Genomic DNA, 14,809 nt, shown 5'->3' on the forward strand with positions numbered 1-14,809 from the left:
TCCGATATTGGGTAACCCTGGCATGAGGATGTAGACAGAAAGTTTGGAAGGGAAATAGGGAGAATTTGATAAAATAAGCTGGGCAGACCCAAAACCATATTATGCTGATTTTACAATTTTCTTTACTCTTTTGGCAATTTGAGGTTTCATGGTTTGGGGCCCTGTTATAAATACAGGAAATGGGTAAAAGCAACAAGACTATTTTGTATATAAAGTTACATAACAGCACAGTAAAAAAAAAACATTTTTACTTAAATGTTTATTTTTTTGTAGGCCTCTGTTACTAAAAAATAAATAATTGTCTTGCCATAGTTGATAAACTATAATAATAAATATGTTGTATAATGTATATATTTGAGAAAAAAATAAGCTCCAGAATACAAGAAGTGCAATCAATGGTTAAATCAAGTTTAAAAAAAAAAAGAACTCTTCTAAAAAGAAAAAAAAAAACACAACTGTGTTGTAGGAGTATTTTTATGATTTGTTTCTCAAAAAGTAATTACCCTTTGTTGATATTGAAAGATGTTTATTTTTTAAAAAACTTTAGGACACAATTGGAATTGAAATATCTCTTACTAATCCTAAAGACAGAGAGCTCCACTTAGATGTGATTTTAACAGATGCTTCCCTCAGTGGACAGTCCACGCTTGTTCTGGAACCAAATGAAAACATAACCTATACTGTCAAATATTCCCCAATGATTGTAGGATGTACAGATCAAAGGTATGTTTTGGAAAAGCTAAGGAATTCCATATATTTGCTGGCTTCTTTGATCCTAGCTATTACTTTGCATGATTTAATCTTTAAGAACATTCTCTTTTATCTTGTAGAATTTTTTTAATTGACAGAATTTCTTAATGTGCCATTTTAATGTTGCATGTGCTTCCTTCAATGCAAAACATTTTATGTCTTAGGTAATTTGTAGTTTTCATATGCATATCCCCATGTCATTAAGTATGTGATCAGAACCTACTTAAGTGAAAAAATGCACTAAGTAAAAAATTATTTCACCCATTGTAGGTGAAAACAAGTTTTGCTTCCATTTATGGAAAACAAATTCACTTTGTTTATTTACTAGAAATTCTGGACAGAGAATCTGTATAGCAGATTATCACTGTATGCAGACAGGCATCTCATCTGTGGTATACAGTATATAGCACAATAACCATTTAATAAAAAGCTTTTTTAATTGTCATTTAGTCTTAAAATTGCCTGGGGTTATGAGAGTTTATGTGACCTGCCAGAGACACACAAAGGGAATGGGTTACAAGTAGGATTTTAATTAAGTATTCATCATTCCAGTCAATGAAAGTACCAACCTTAATTTAAAAAGCAATTTCAAAATTCTTTATATTAATTCTCTAAGACCAAAATCCTCTGCAGTATCATTGTATGCTAGGGCATATTGATACTTTTGCCAAAATTATTATTTTTATTTAATAATAATATTTTAATGCAAAATATGATATTTATAATTAGAAGCATGAAATTAAGGCTATGATTTGCAATGGATATGCAATTATATTAAATATAATTTATTTATACATGTTATATTTTCTAGTTTCTAGTTTTTTTTTCCAATTTGGAAATATAGCAAAAAAATATAAGCCACTTTACCTGTGATATTCCATTTGGATTTATAAAATGGCTAATACTAGTTCTAAAATAGATGGTTACTGATGGTTTTATATATATATGTAAATTAATTGATAATTCTATTTCAAAATTTTAATCTAAACTACTGAAAAGGTTCATTCTTAAGTGTCATTAACATTGAGATTCAATATATTTGAAATTATATTTCAGGTTAAATGTTGATAATTATTTGATTTGTTTTTCTTGCCTAATAGTAATGATCACTGTAATCTTACTGATAAAATTTTAAATATTTTTCTTTCCAGTGTTGTTTTCCAGCCCCAAATAGGTATAGAGTTCTGGTATTTACTGAAATTAACTGCTCAAAGGCCAAGACCAACTACAATGCCAGAAACACGCTGTGATCTTGGAAAGTAAGTTGGGTGACAATAGGCTAATTATTTTCTGCTATTAATAAATATATTGCTATAATGTGTTTATGTATTTTACATGAGGGATAATTATTGTTTCAATTTGCTTTTAGTCGAGTATGTAATTTTTTAGGAACTACTAAAGAAAAAATGGATAATTTATTATTTGCTATATGGAGCCACTGGGGACAGACAATAAACTTTTGGTCATTTCATCCCTCTCAGCATTTTGTAATATTTATGGAGTAATTCATGCTGCTGTTTTACAAAATTTTTCTTATTTATATACTAATCATTCAACTAATGAAGGAAGTGAGAATTATTCCACTGGGGACTTTGATACAGCCTTTAATTTCCACATGCATTTGTTAGTTAACTCATCTAGAATATTCTCTTTTCTCAACTCCCTTGATTTTTATTTTTGTTGGCAATATTGTTCTCCTAAACTTTTGATTATTCTTACCATTTGAACAGAGACAGTGTGTTATAGGAACAAGATCCCTGGATTTGAATTCATGAAGACCTGGATTAAAAGTTCACATCATTTATAGGCTGATATTTAATCTCTTTGAGCCTTAGTTTCTTAAACTGTAAAGTTAGGGAGATGAACTCTTAATTTTTTTAGCTTTTAATCTACAATCCTATGAACTCAAGGTTACCTCTGTGCCATGATGAGACATCAGAGTCATAGTTTAATTTGGTTATGATAATTAGTATAAAGATTGAATTCTGGTGAGACAGGTAATGTTGAAGTGGCAGCAACACTGAAAAAAAAGATTTATTATAAACAATAAAATTAAAGATAAAACAATCTATGTGTTGGTAAATTTAATAACAATTTGTTATCAATTTGGTATCAATTTAATAACATTAAATCTTATATTTAAATATTTATAGAAAAATATTGAATGAAGGCAAATGTTAACCAACTCACAACTCTCTTTTTGAAAAGAAAAAAACACTTTAGTGAAATGCATGATATTTTTTCTATGATAAAAACATAATGCAACTTTGATGTAATATTCCATAAAAACATAAAATAGTTATTATGTTTAGGGTCACATCAGTTCTTCCAATGTTATACATTCATTTGTCTTCAGCTGAGATTCCTCATTACAAAGAATAATTTAGAACCTAAGGTGAAAGACAATTTAGATAACTTATATGTTATACTTATATTCATTTTGCATTTTGTTTGTGGTATCATTTTGATTAATTAAGAAATCTTTATATTATGCTGGCACTTAGATTAGGAAGCGGGTTCAGATGTAGTAGCTTCAGAAACTTACTAGCTATGTGACCTTGGGCAAGTGTCTTAACCTTAATGGATTGCTTCATTTTCCTCATCCGTAAAGTGGGCATAATAATAGCACTGACCTGCCAGAATTTTTGTGAGGATCAAATAAGATAATAAATAAATATATAAAATAAATAAGATAATAAATATAAAGTGCTCAACACAGTGACTGGTACATAGGAGAAATTATATGTATTTATTATTATAATTATTATTTAGATGAATATATTTTTTAAATTTTGAAATTTTTTTTAGTTTTTTTTTTTGTTTAGACTAAACCTTAATATTTTTATTACCAATTTTTTGACGAATTGGCTTATCAAATGTCAAAATGTATTGAAAAAGTTTAAATTCTTTTGGAAAATATGATGTAATTATTTGAAAATGCAGTGATATGTTATTTTGTACAGTTCATCCATGCCATATTGAGGGCCAGTAGAAGATCTAAACGTTATAAGATAGAATACCTCACTTCTCATTCTGTAATTTACAAAGGAGATATAAATTTTTTTCTGATTTTTGATAATTTTAATAATAAATTTTCATAGGTGACTCTGTCTGCAATTCATACCCACCAGGTCTCTTTAACACAAGGGCTTCTGATTTTTAAAGTAACTGTTATTGTTGGGTAGCAGCCTTTAAATCTGAAGGTAGTTGCTCTGTGGCTGGTTGCTACCACTCTGGCATTTACTGCTATTTCTATCTAGTTGGCTTTAATGTACTATTAGTTGTGTCAGGAGGACTTCTGATGCATCTGGTGTATGTACCTTCTGATCTCATACACTTGCCTGAACACTTTCTTCTCAGAATACTGCTGGAAAAAAAAAAATTCACACAAAAGAAAACAGAAAATTCTTGTATTGACAGAGACACAGCAGCCATACAGGAAATAGGTTAGAAACTCATAGCAGTTCTTTGGACACTTTGTTACATTGTTGTTTCTTTCATTTTACCAGTGAAGGCATTGTGAGCTCAATAGCTCCCCTTGGCAGCCAGTTAGAAAACTTTTCTATATCACACAGATACAAACAACCTCTCAGTTACAGATAGATAGAAAATGGGCTTCTAATGAATCACAGACTGAAACGGTATCTGTCAGGAAATATTTGTGCATGTACTGTATAATCCTTTAGGAAGTGAGTTCAGATATGAGCATCTTTTAAGGACTGAGCTCTGAGAGACAATTCTCCCTTTGTACTTCCTTTGAGTAATTGTCAGTAGCTTATGGGTATAATCAAGATTTCTGCAGCTCCGGGTAATTTATTCTTATACTAAAATATTTATTAAGTTTTCAACAATCTCTGAAACCTTGTTGAAAACATTACAATTAAAGGTGTTAGGAACACATTTTTAAGGGAGATATGATTCAGAGATCTATTCTTATTTAAACGAATAATGAATGATAGAGCATTTTATTCTCTGCCAGGCACTATGCTAAGTACTTCTATTGATTTTTAAGTACTTGAACACATTTTACTTTTTGCTTTTTTCTCCCTTTCTGAACTTCAGAAAGCATCCTCAGTTATTGATTAAATAACTACTAAATATAAGGCATCATGCTAAGCAATAAGGGAGAAACCAAGATGAAATCAAACCCAAAAAGTCACAGAGCTTACGGATTAGTAGAGGAATTTGGCAAAGACCTAAGATGAAAAGATAAAGTGGTCTTAGATAATTGTAGGCCTTGCACTTGAGCACTAGTTTTGCTAATTAGTTGGTGGTGAGTAATGAGTGACTCACTGTCTCTTATATCCCCTTTAAGTCTTTGTTTCCTCATGTTAAATGGATATAATAATACTTTTACTATTTATCTCACAGTGATATTGTGACAGATGTGTTTTATAATCCTTCAAGTTCCATGTTATTTTTAGTGGTTTTTCTTACAAAACAACACATGGGAATAACACCACTGCTGATACTGACCTAGCTTTTATAAAATGGACTCTGCAGGCACTTTCCAGCCAGGCAATCCTTGTGGAGTTGGAGATGCCAACTGATGAACAACTGCTACTGATGGACATATAAGCTCTACAGATCTTAGGGCTTAAAATGCAGTCTTTCTGTCCGCAGAGCCTATTCCTTTCTATGGCCTATACCATGTTGTTTAGTCATTCAGTCATGTCTAAATTCTTCTATACTCCACTCTCTCAAATTCTGTCCAACTTCATGTTTGTTATTTCCATAACATTATCTATCCATTTTATCCTCTGACATTCTTCTCTTTATTCACTTTCAATCTTTCCCAACACCAGAGTCTTTTCTAATGAGTCCCATCTTCCCATTATGTGGCCAAAGTATTTAAGCTTCAGCTTCAGTATTTGACTTTCCAGTGAATCGACTGAAATAATATCTTTAAGTATTGAGTGATTTCATCTCCTTGCTATCTAAGGGACTCTCAAAGATACTCTCCAGCCCCACAAATTGAAAACATTGATTCTGCAAGCACTCAGATTTCCTTATAATCCAACTCTCACAGCCAAACATTCAAAAGAGGAAGATAAACCGGAGTGAATGCAGAATTCCAGAGAATAGCAAAGAGAGATAAGGTTTTCTTAAATGAACTAAACTGTGCAGCCTCTCTAAGTTGAAATGTTAATGAATAAATTTCCTGGAAGCAGTAAGTGATTTTAAAGGCAGAACAGGCAAGATCTAAACCAGAGATTCATAAGAAAGATCCAAGAAGGACCTTATGCAAAGTTAGTCCAGATTTTCAATCTGAGAGACATTAATATAAGGAGACAGTTGAGAAGTCATATTAGACAGAAGGCATTAATATTATTTGTTGCCCTTAAGGCATGGCCAGGTGGAGATAGTTTATAAAATAGTTTTATTTTCACAAAACACAAAATACCTGCCATATGTTGGGTTCAAGGGAATTCTTCCTTATGAATTCTCTCATAGATATAGGTTTCTGAATAAAGTCTCTTTTGCGCTGTACCCCAAATTCTGAGATTTGGAATTTTTCCACAACAATCCTCAATGTCTATGGAATTTATGTGAGTGGTAGATAAAATAATACATGTACTTCATTAGTGTAATATAGAGGAAATTTAAACATGCTAATTTATTAATAAGAAAATAATTTTATTTTAATGTAAAATAAGGCAAATGTACAAAATTTCAGAAATTAATTCTTTGGGACTGATCAATTTTAAAACCTCAGATATTTTGTTTTGTCATCTTTCATATATATAAGAATATAGTTGGGAGATTATAGTTGGGAACTTGCCCAGAATTATCTCTACCTTGTTTATCTTATTCCATACTTCCATAAACCTTATTATTTAGCTCAAGATTATATACTTTAATTATGCAGTTGCAGAAATTCTATTAAAGATGTGTATGGGTAGGCATAGATAAAAGGCCAATGGGATTTCTGAATCCTTAAAGAAAACCCATATTGGAAGCAAATTTTGATCTTTATCGGCATTCTTGTATAGTCCTTGTTTATACTGATCAAATATATCAATTGTACAGCTCCTTTTCAATGACATTAATGCTTTATTGGTTTTGATCATTGTTTTACTTTGGACAATATTTGCCTTTGGATTATTTAATAGGTATGTCCTATTGAGCCTAAATCATCCTTGATACTAATTTATTCCCTGTTGACTCTTAGAACAAAATAACTAATGATCATAATTCCCAACAAACATTTACCTATTGTTAATATACCTTGTTGAATGAGCAATAAGTTAACTTTTATATATCTTAAGATATATATACTGATGTAACATAACATATAATAGTCTATGTAATATTATATATGTGCATATCATCATAATGCATATGTGTATATTATATGTGCAATCTCATTCAGTCTCTACAATGAACCTTTGAGATGTGGTGTTATTACCCCCACTTTATAGATAAGAAAACTGAGGTTGAAATACATTTAGTGATTTGCCCAGGGTGACAAAGAAACTAAATGCTTATGATAGTATTTGAATTCAGGTCTACTAAGTCCGACTCAAATATTCACTATGCCATTTATCTTCTCAATGCCCAATAAATCAAGTCTGATCCTGAATGAAGAGAATTTTCAACAGTTCATGTATATTTTATTATATTGTTTTTGCTCATTTTTATTGTCTACACTAGAATTGAATGGGATACATTTAATGTTGCCCTTAGTTAAAAATATTTTTAAGAAAATTTTTGTAATTAGTTGAATAAATTTTTAAAAATCTATTCCTGTGTCTAAATGAAAAAATTATGTTTTCTTCATTAATCACCCTAGGAAGAATTTTATTCTTTATAAAAGTTATGCTTGAAAAGATTTTACAATGCTACTTTAAATAGTCTAGGAGCTATAGTAAATATTTTATTGTCACTGTTTAAAATATCAAGACCAAGATAAAATGATAGCAGTATTTAACAAAAGATCAAAAGATAAAACAATTACCCATAATTAAATTTTAATTTTGTCCATTAAATGGACAAGATATCTTAAAAATAGCAATTATACAATATCTCTGATATAAAATCTCTTAACCTGCACTTCTCTCTTCATTTTGTACTGTGATTTATTATGAAATTGGTACTTAAGGGAAACTTATATTAGACAATGCTTTAAATTTCCTTCCAGTTCCTTGGTTTTTTGGCAGTCATTTAAAGACTACATTTTTCTTTCCCTTTTTTTTTTCCATTTCTGATTTTCCTCTACACTTTACACTTTTCTGCAAAAATGTAAGTTTTAAAAGTTATGAACTTTAATCTTAAAGATACCTTTTTGTTTCTTTAATTCACTTAACTATGAAGCTCTTTAAAATTCTTAGGAAAAATATTTTTTATTTTCATAAGTTGACATTTATGAAGCAGGTCTCATTTCAAAATTACAAAAACCTTCAGAAAAAACCTCTCTCAATTAAAATTTCATATATATAGTTATATAGATAGCCTTTATAAACTATTTCAATATAGAAATCACTTAAACTAGAAAGTAACTCAGATCACTTCATTTTCCATTAAAGAGTCAACCAGAATATCAGATCACTCTATTGATTACATGCACTGCTCTGCAGGAAATAACATACTCCATTTTATAATATGGAGAATCTAATAAGTATATATATTTTATAAATATCTATATGACGATCTCTATAAAGACACATAACTATGGATACAGATATAGATAGAGACATATGTTATTTGTGTATATTTCCTCGAACATCTCTTATATTGGATGTTTCTATCTATTTATCTATGTATCATATCTATCATATCTATCAACTTGTCTGTTTATCTAATAGATATATTAGTCCATATGTCTATATACCCACACATATATTATATATATATGTATGTATATACATATGTATATGTGTGTATGTTAATATATACAGATAGCCATAGATATATTTATATCTATAATTATACAGACAGATATGTGTATGTCTTAAAATGATTTTGCTAACATCATAGGGAAAACATTATAGTTGGCCAATGCATGAAAAGGAATAGATTTAATTGCAGATTTCTTCTTAGTGATAGTATGCTAGTTTCTAATGATCACATTCCTTTATGCTTCTTTAACTGTCCTATTTAATACTGCAGTCTGAAATTTTAATGGCAATGGATTTCAAACTTAAGTCTATATTTTAGATTATTATTTCTCTTTTTTATGTAAATTCAAAGCAAGGTAAAAATCGATACTACTTCCAATTTTGGCTATTACTTTTCCTTTTATGATCCCTCTAAAATTCATAAAATAATTCAATAATTGCATTTGTAAGTTTTTTTTTGACACTTACATTATTTTTTTTTTTCTATTTAATTCCAAAAAAATTTAAATGATTACTATGTGTAAGAAAATATGGAAGGTGATGAATATACAAGGACAAATCTTTCTGTTCTGGAACTGTGAGGAAGTTCCTGGATTACACTGTGGGTGTAAGGTCTAATTTGTTAAAGCAACGAAGTCCTTCCTTGGTGCTATTCCTGTAGTATGAAGCCTCCAGAATCTCTGCAGTCCACCCACACCCCCCAATGCCCACTCCAGATTTGCTGATTTCCCATGGCTCTCTCTAGTTGAGACAAGATTTTCCTGTTGACCTTCCAAATCATCTTTGATGTCTCTGGACTCAGAGGTCTGGAAATCATAGTACTACTGCAGATTCAGAGCTCCCAAGGCCTGTTTCTACTTCATTGGTCCCTGTTTGGACTGGGATTGGAGTGAACTAGGGATCTCCTCTGGGACTGCATCCTAGACTCCCACCTTGTGTCACAGTCCTTTCCTTCTGACCTTCTAAGTTGTATTTGGCTGGAATATTGTTCCACTCTATCTTTATGTGTATTATGACACTACAAGATTTGTTTAAAGTCATATCTAAAGAAATTTCGAGAAATTTGATGGTGAAATCAGAGTCCTTGCCTTTACCCCTCCATCTTGTCTCTGCCTCCCACTCTTATGTTTTTTCTTTGGATAGTCTTCATGTTAAGAATATTCTCTCTTTTTATCTTTGTCTCCTGGCTTCTGACTTCCTTCTGCCTTCTGGTTTCTATTATGATTTAACTCAAATTCTCCCTTCAGCAAGAGAGCTTGTTCAGTCTCTCCCTATTGCCTTTCTCCTGAAATGATGTATTTATACTGTATGTAATTTGTATGCATATAATTGTTTACATGTAATATCCAGTCAAATAAAATGTGAGCTACTTTAGAACAAAATGCTTGTTCTAAAGTACTTTTCTCTGCCTATTTTTGTATCCCCAGTGCATAGCACATTGTTTCACACATATTAAATTCTTAATAAAAATTTGTTAGCTAGCAGAATGAATGCTAGCATAAGAAAAGTACAAATGACATAATTAATATATATTTCAAACTTTAGAATGAGATGGACAGAATAGTGGGAGCATGGTAAATATCAAGTAGACAAATAATAGAGTCTCTGACAAAAGTGATGGAATCATACCAGCTTGAGACTGTAGAGATATATAAAGAATATTTTGCTGATTTTTAAATTTCTTGGAGATCCCCAGAAAACAGAGAAAAATATAAAAATCTGTAAATTTTCTGTGCATAATTGATCTAAAACTTTAGAGTTAGATTGATTCGTGGTGAAAAAGAAACTGGCCAAGCCTTCCTTAGACTGTAGATTCAAATGATTTTACTTATTGTTTCCTTCTACTTTGTTCAAAGGACCCCTTCTATTCTTGAAAGATATTAAGGGAAAGGTATTCCAAAAAGGAAAACTGAGGGGAATATCTGAGAAAAAGTAATTCTGTCTACACAAAGAGAGGGACCATCCAACAGATGGCAGCTAGTTTTTAATTTTTTTTTTCATTTTTAACATATTATTTCAATTCCCCTATACTTTATCACATATTCTGAATGAAACTATAGATGCAAGAAAAGTTAATAAGTATTCAGTTGAGATGGTAGGTTATTTTCTTCAAAAGCAAATATAAACCATAAAAATCTACCACAGTTGCTAATAGAGTTAACACTCCAAAACATGAAGTGATTAACCTGTCTCAATCTGAAATTTAAAACCTGATTATATTAAAAGGGATCTCTCTATTTTGATTTCATGGATGTACATCAAAGTTTTGAGAGTTTAATAAATTTAGTTTGGAAAAATCCTGTTTGATATATATTCTTTCTAAAAAATTTGCATTAATTAGTCAAATACTGAATCTTAACTTCTTTTTCATAAGAAAAACATGACTTCTTTAAAAATTAAATTATTGTTCCATGCTTATCCTTGGACAGATATCCATAGCTTTTACTTATTTATTTCCTTTTAAAATAAAGATATGAGTATCAGATATAGCTCATGTTTAATTTCATTGTAATATAATGTTTTTGGAAAAAAGAAAGCAGCACATCAGTGGCAAGATAAAGTGAAATACTAGGGCTCTATATTGGATGACTAATCAGTTATACTCAAATATTAAACAACTGCAACCCCACAGATTCATTTAAATTGTGGATCAAATTTTGTTTTTAAAATCTGATCATTTTCTTTCATTACAATCTATAGTACTAGAGTTTTGTGTTACCCAGTTTGTCTTATAATTTTTTTTCTGTGATCCTAATACATATTCAAAAGTGAACTAATGACTTCTTATGCCAAATGCACTGAGTAGATTCTCATTTGTAAGACTAATAGAGGAGAGTGATTCTTATGGTAATTGAGTTAATTCATTTTATAGATTTTCATTTAATAATTTTCTTTGAACATTTGAGTAAAATGTAGGCAGCTTTGGTGACATAATTAGGTTGTGATTTATTATCTGTTGCATAACCTATTTTCTAAAAACAGTTTTTTACAATCTTATTTATTTTAATATATAATATTATGAATTCATTTAGTTTTTTTTAATCTAGTTTTCCAGAAAGAGGCATTAAGATTATATTTACAATTTTGTCTGATTAGATGTTCATTTTCCTCATACTGTCAATTTTTCTGTTTGGAAGGTCACAGAATTCTAATTTAAAAATCATAGTATATATATTGCACAGAGTGAATATTTTCTAAGTTCTAATGGATGCTATAATCATCTTGAAATAAAATTTTTTTCTTGTTATATTTTTTTGAGAAAAGGGAGGGATTATGGAGATAAATATGAGTAGAAAAGAGTGCCCACATAAATGGACAGCATTCTTAAGCATTTTCATTTCACTGCTCAAGGTTATAAAATGATAAAGAAGAATTATGACTTGGAAACTATATGTCAAAAAGATTTAGGAGAAGCAATTAATTATAATATCTTGATTATACTTTTTATGGAAAATAAATACATGTGGCATTATTTGTCACTTAATTATCATTCATTTCTGGTCCTATTAATTTTCTAGATGAAAGGTCTTAAAAATTCATGACCTGTATACCTATACATATATAATACAATTCATACACTACTTATATTCTGTAACTTATTATATTTGACTTCATCAATCAGTTAATTAATGAGCATTGATTAAATCTATAATATATGCCATTGGGAATATAAATAAAAAGAATTAAATAATCTGTTTTCTAAATGAATTTACATTCTATCATAGAACATATCATTGAATGTATGTAAGTATTAATAGATACATTGAAAAGGATACAACCTAAGTAGAAAGAACACTAGCAAATGAGGAATCAGGAAACATAGGATTTCATAAAATCAGAATAATCTATTCATTTACCTAATATTATTCTTGCTTTTCAAATTGAGAAAAAAAAATCATAGAACTTACTGAATATTATTTTATCTGGTATAATAGTTTTAAATCCTATTAGTTATGCATTTGCATTTCTTGCAGGAAAGTCCCTCAGATTATCCCTTTAGTTAATTCTACAAGTGAAACTCTGGAATTGACAATTACAAACAGTAATCCTACAAATTTTTTATTGGAGTCAAACAAAAAAACAACTGTAAGTATATTTGAAAAACAATAAAAGCTATCTTTGTTATAGTTTCTAGCAAAATGCATAGGATGCAGAGAATATATTTCTTAATATATTAGGACCAAATTTGTGACACCAAATTTGCTTCAGCTGGGATAAAAGACATCCAGAAAAACAAAACAAATGTTAGTAGAAAATGGAAATGTGGTGGGGAAAATATGATCCTGGGAATCAGAAAATCTTGATTCTTATCCCTTTTTTACTGCTAAATTGCAATTTGAATCTTCACTATCCTAAAGTGAAAAAGAAGTGACTGCAGTAGTCCACAAGGTTACTCCCAATTTTAAAGTAATAAGATTTTAAATAAGATTAATTCTAGATAAAATGATCATAGAGATAGAGCTAGAAGGCACTCTAGAGATTGGCATAAATCCTAACTATACAGATGAGGAAACTGGGGCCAAGGGAGGTTAAATGATTTATTTGTCCTTAGGCACAGAAATAGTGATTGAAGCATAATTTGAACACATTACTTAGATTCCAAACCCAGTGATCTTCTTGCTGTCTTATACTGCTCCTCACAGGGATATTGTGGCAAGGGCAGAATATTTCTTTTAAAAAGTACATTAGGTGAAAATTTAGTTTTCCATTAAGTATCTACTTTGGTTGCAAGTTGCTACTCTATGAGAGGTATACAAAAATGAAAGATACTACAAGTTCCTATCTTTATGATATTAAAAATTTTGTTGGAAGAACAGTGGGGTAAAAAGTCTGAGGAGGGTGGATGTCATTTCTAGATGGGAGAAGTGACAAAGGTCAGGGAAAATTTCATGAAGCACGAAGCATCTGAATTACAGCAAGAGAAAGATTCTAACAAGCAAAGATGTGAGAAAGTAAATTCAATGCAGAGGGCTTAGAAGCAGCATATGTGTAAATCAGACTCATAATTTTTAGAAGTATCACTTCAGTAACTTCTTTAATATTTGTTGTGAAAGCTGAGCAAAACTCTAACACATTATGTTAGTACTTGTGCCTGAGAATTGCTTCTGATGTGAAGAATCTGGCAAAATTTTGAGGACCTTTGAGACATTTATTTTCCTTGAAATATTGATATCAAGGTATTTCCTCATAGGTGACACAGTTCATCTTACAAATACTCAGGTTCAACAATATCAAAATATAGACTAAGTTTATTTACATTTTGTAACTTCTTATAACAAAGAAAGTGCATCTGAAAAAAGTTGCTTTACCTGCAGAGGACAATCTCAATAACTTCCACCCCACCCCTGCCAGTCACCAGTATATTTTATCATGACCTGATTGGAATTTCAACAAAAAGAGTGGAGGTTAAAGTTTATTCTCCAAAATCATTGCCCCTTTCTATAGCCTCTTTATTTGAATGACACTTCTCTTTCCCTAGTAACAATCATAAGCACTCTTCACTGCCCTCCATTTATCTATCTTTTAAGTCAACTCCTGTCACTACTTTGTATCTTTGACTCCTGTAGCTGAGCGGTCAGCACCCTGATTCCTTATAGTTCTACCTCCCCATGTTTTGTTTTCTGGAACTGCTGTATATTCTTTTATAGCTTCCCCGCTTGGACCTTCTTCTAGAGAAATGTCAGACATCATGTTTTCCCAGGAACATTCTACCTTTTTCTGTATTTTCACAGCTGACTGTATCTCTTTACTCCACCACTGAAGTGCCTGTTCACTGTTATCCGTCTGTTCTTCAATGTAGTTAATCCAAGTAGAGAGACTACTCTGGAGCTCAGAAATCAGTGTGTCCCCATAACACTTTCTAACCCTAAAATCTTACAGGGTGCTTTAGTACTATGAGAACACACTTTTCTCCTATGACTTGTGTGATTCTTCCTTTTCTACCTGGTTTAGGAGGTCTGGTCCAATTACCTCTCCCCACTCCTTACTCCCTAGCACCCTGAATGGTATACTTTCTTATGATGATAGCCCCTCTTATTGATTTTTAAAATTAGTAAGGATACCTTTTCCCAGCTCCATTATATCGATTTTCTGGATTTCTCCAAGTTACCTAGACCAGGCTATTCAAACCATACTGGAACTGATTGTAGTACAATCTTCAAAAGGAAGAGGGATAGATATATAACCTGTTGCTTTGAGATTGTAACCTAAAGAAAAAGGAG

At 30.7% G+C, this 14,809-nt stretch overlaps 1 protein-coding gene across 1 annotated transcript in view; it reads left to right on the plus strand.

The window, feature by feature from the left end:
- CFAP47 (cilia and flagella associated protein 47) overlaps window positions 1-14,809 on the plus strand; it is a 759,462-nt gene that overhangs the window by 532,780 nt on the left and 211,873 nt on the right. Inside the window, exons 52-54 of the mRNA XM_031959439.1 lie at window positions 548-723; window positions 1,902-2,009; window positions 12,563-12,674. Of these exons, the coding sequence (XP_031815299.1) occupies window positions 548-723; window positions 1,902-2,009; window positions 12,563-12,674 (396 nt within the window). The remainder of the gene's footprint in view (window positions 1-547; window positions 724-1,901; window positions 2,010-12,562; window positions 12,675-14,809) is intronic.

This window comes from Sarcophilus harrisii, chromosome 3 (genome assembly GCF_902635505.1).
Source record: "Sarcophilus harrisii chromosome 3, mSarHar1.11, whole genome shotgun sequence".
Classification (NCBI taxonomy): Eukaryota; Metazoa; Chordata; class Mammalia; order Dasyuromorphia; family Dasyuridae; genus Sarcophilus; species Sarcophilus harrisii.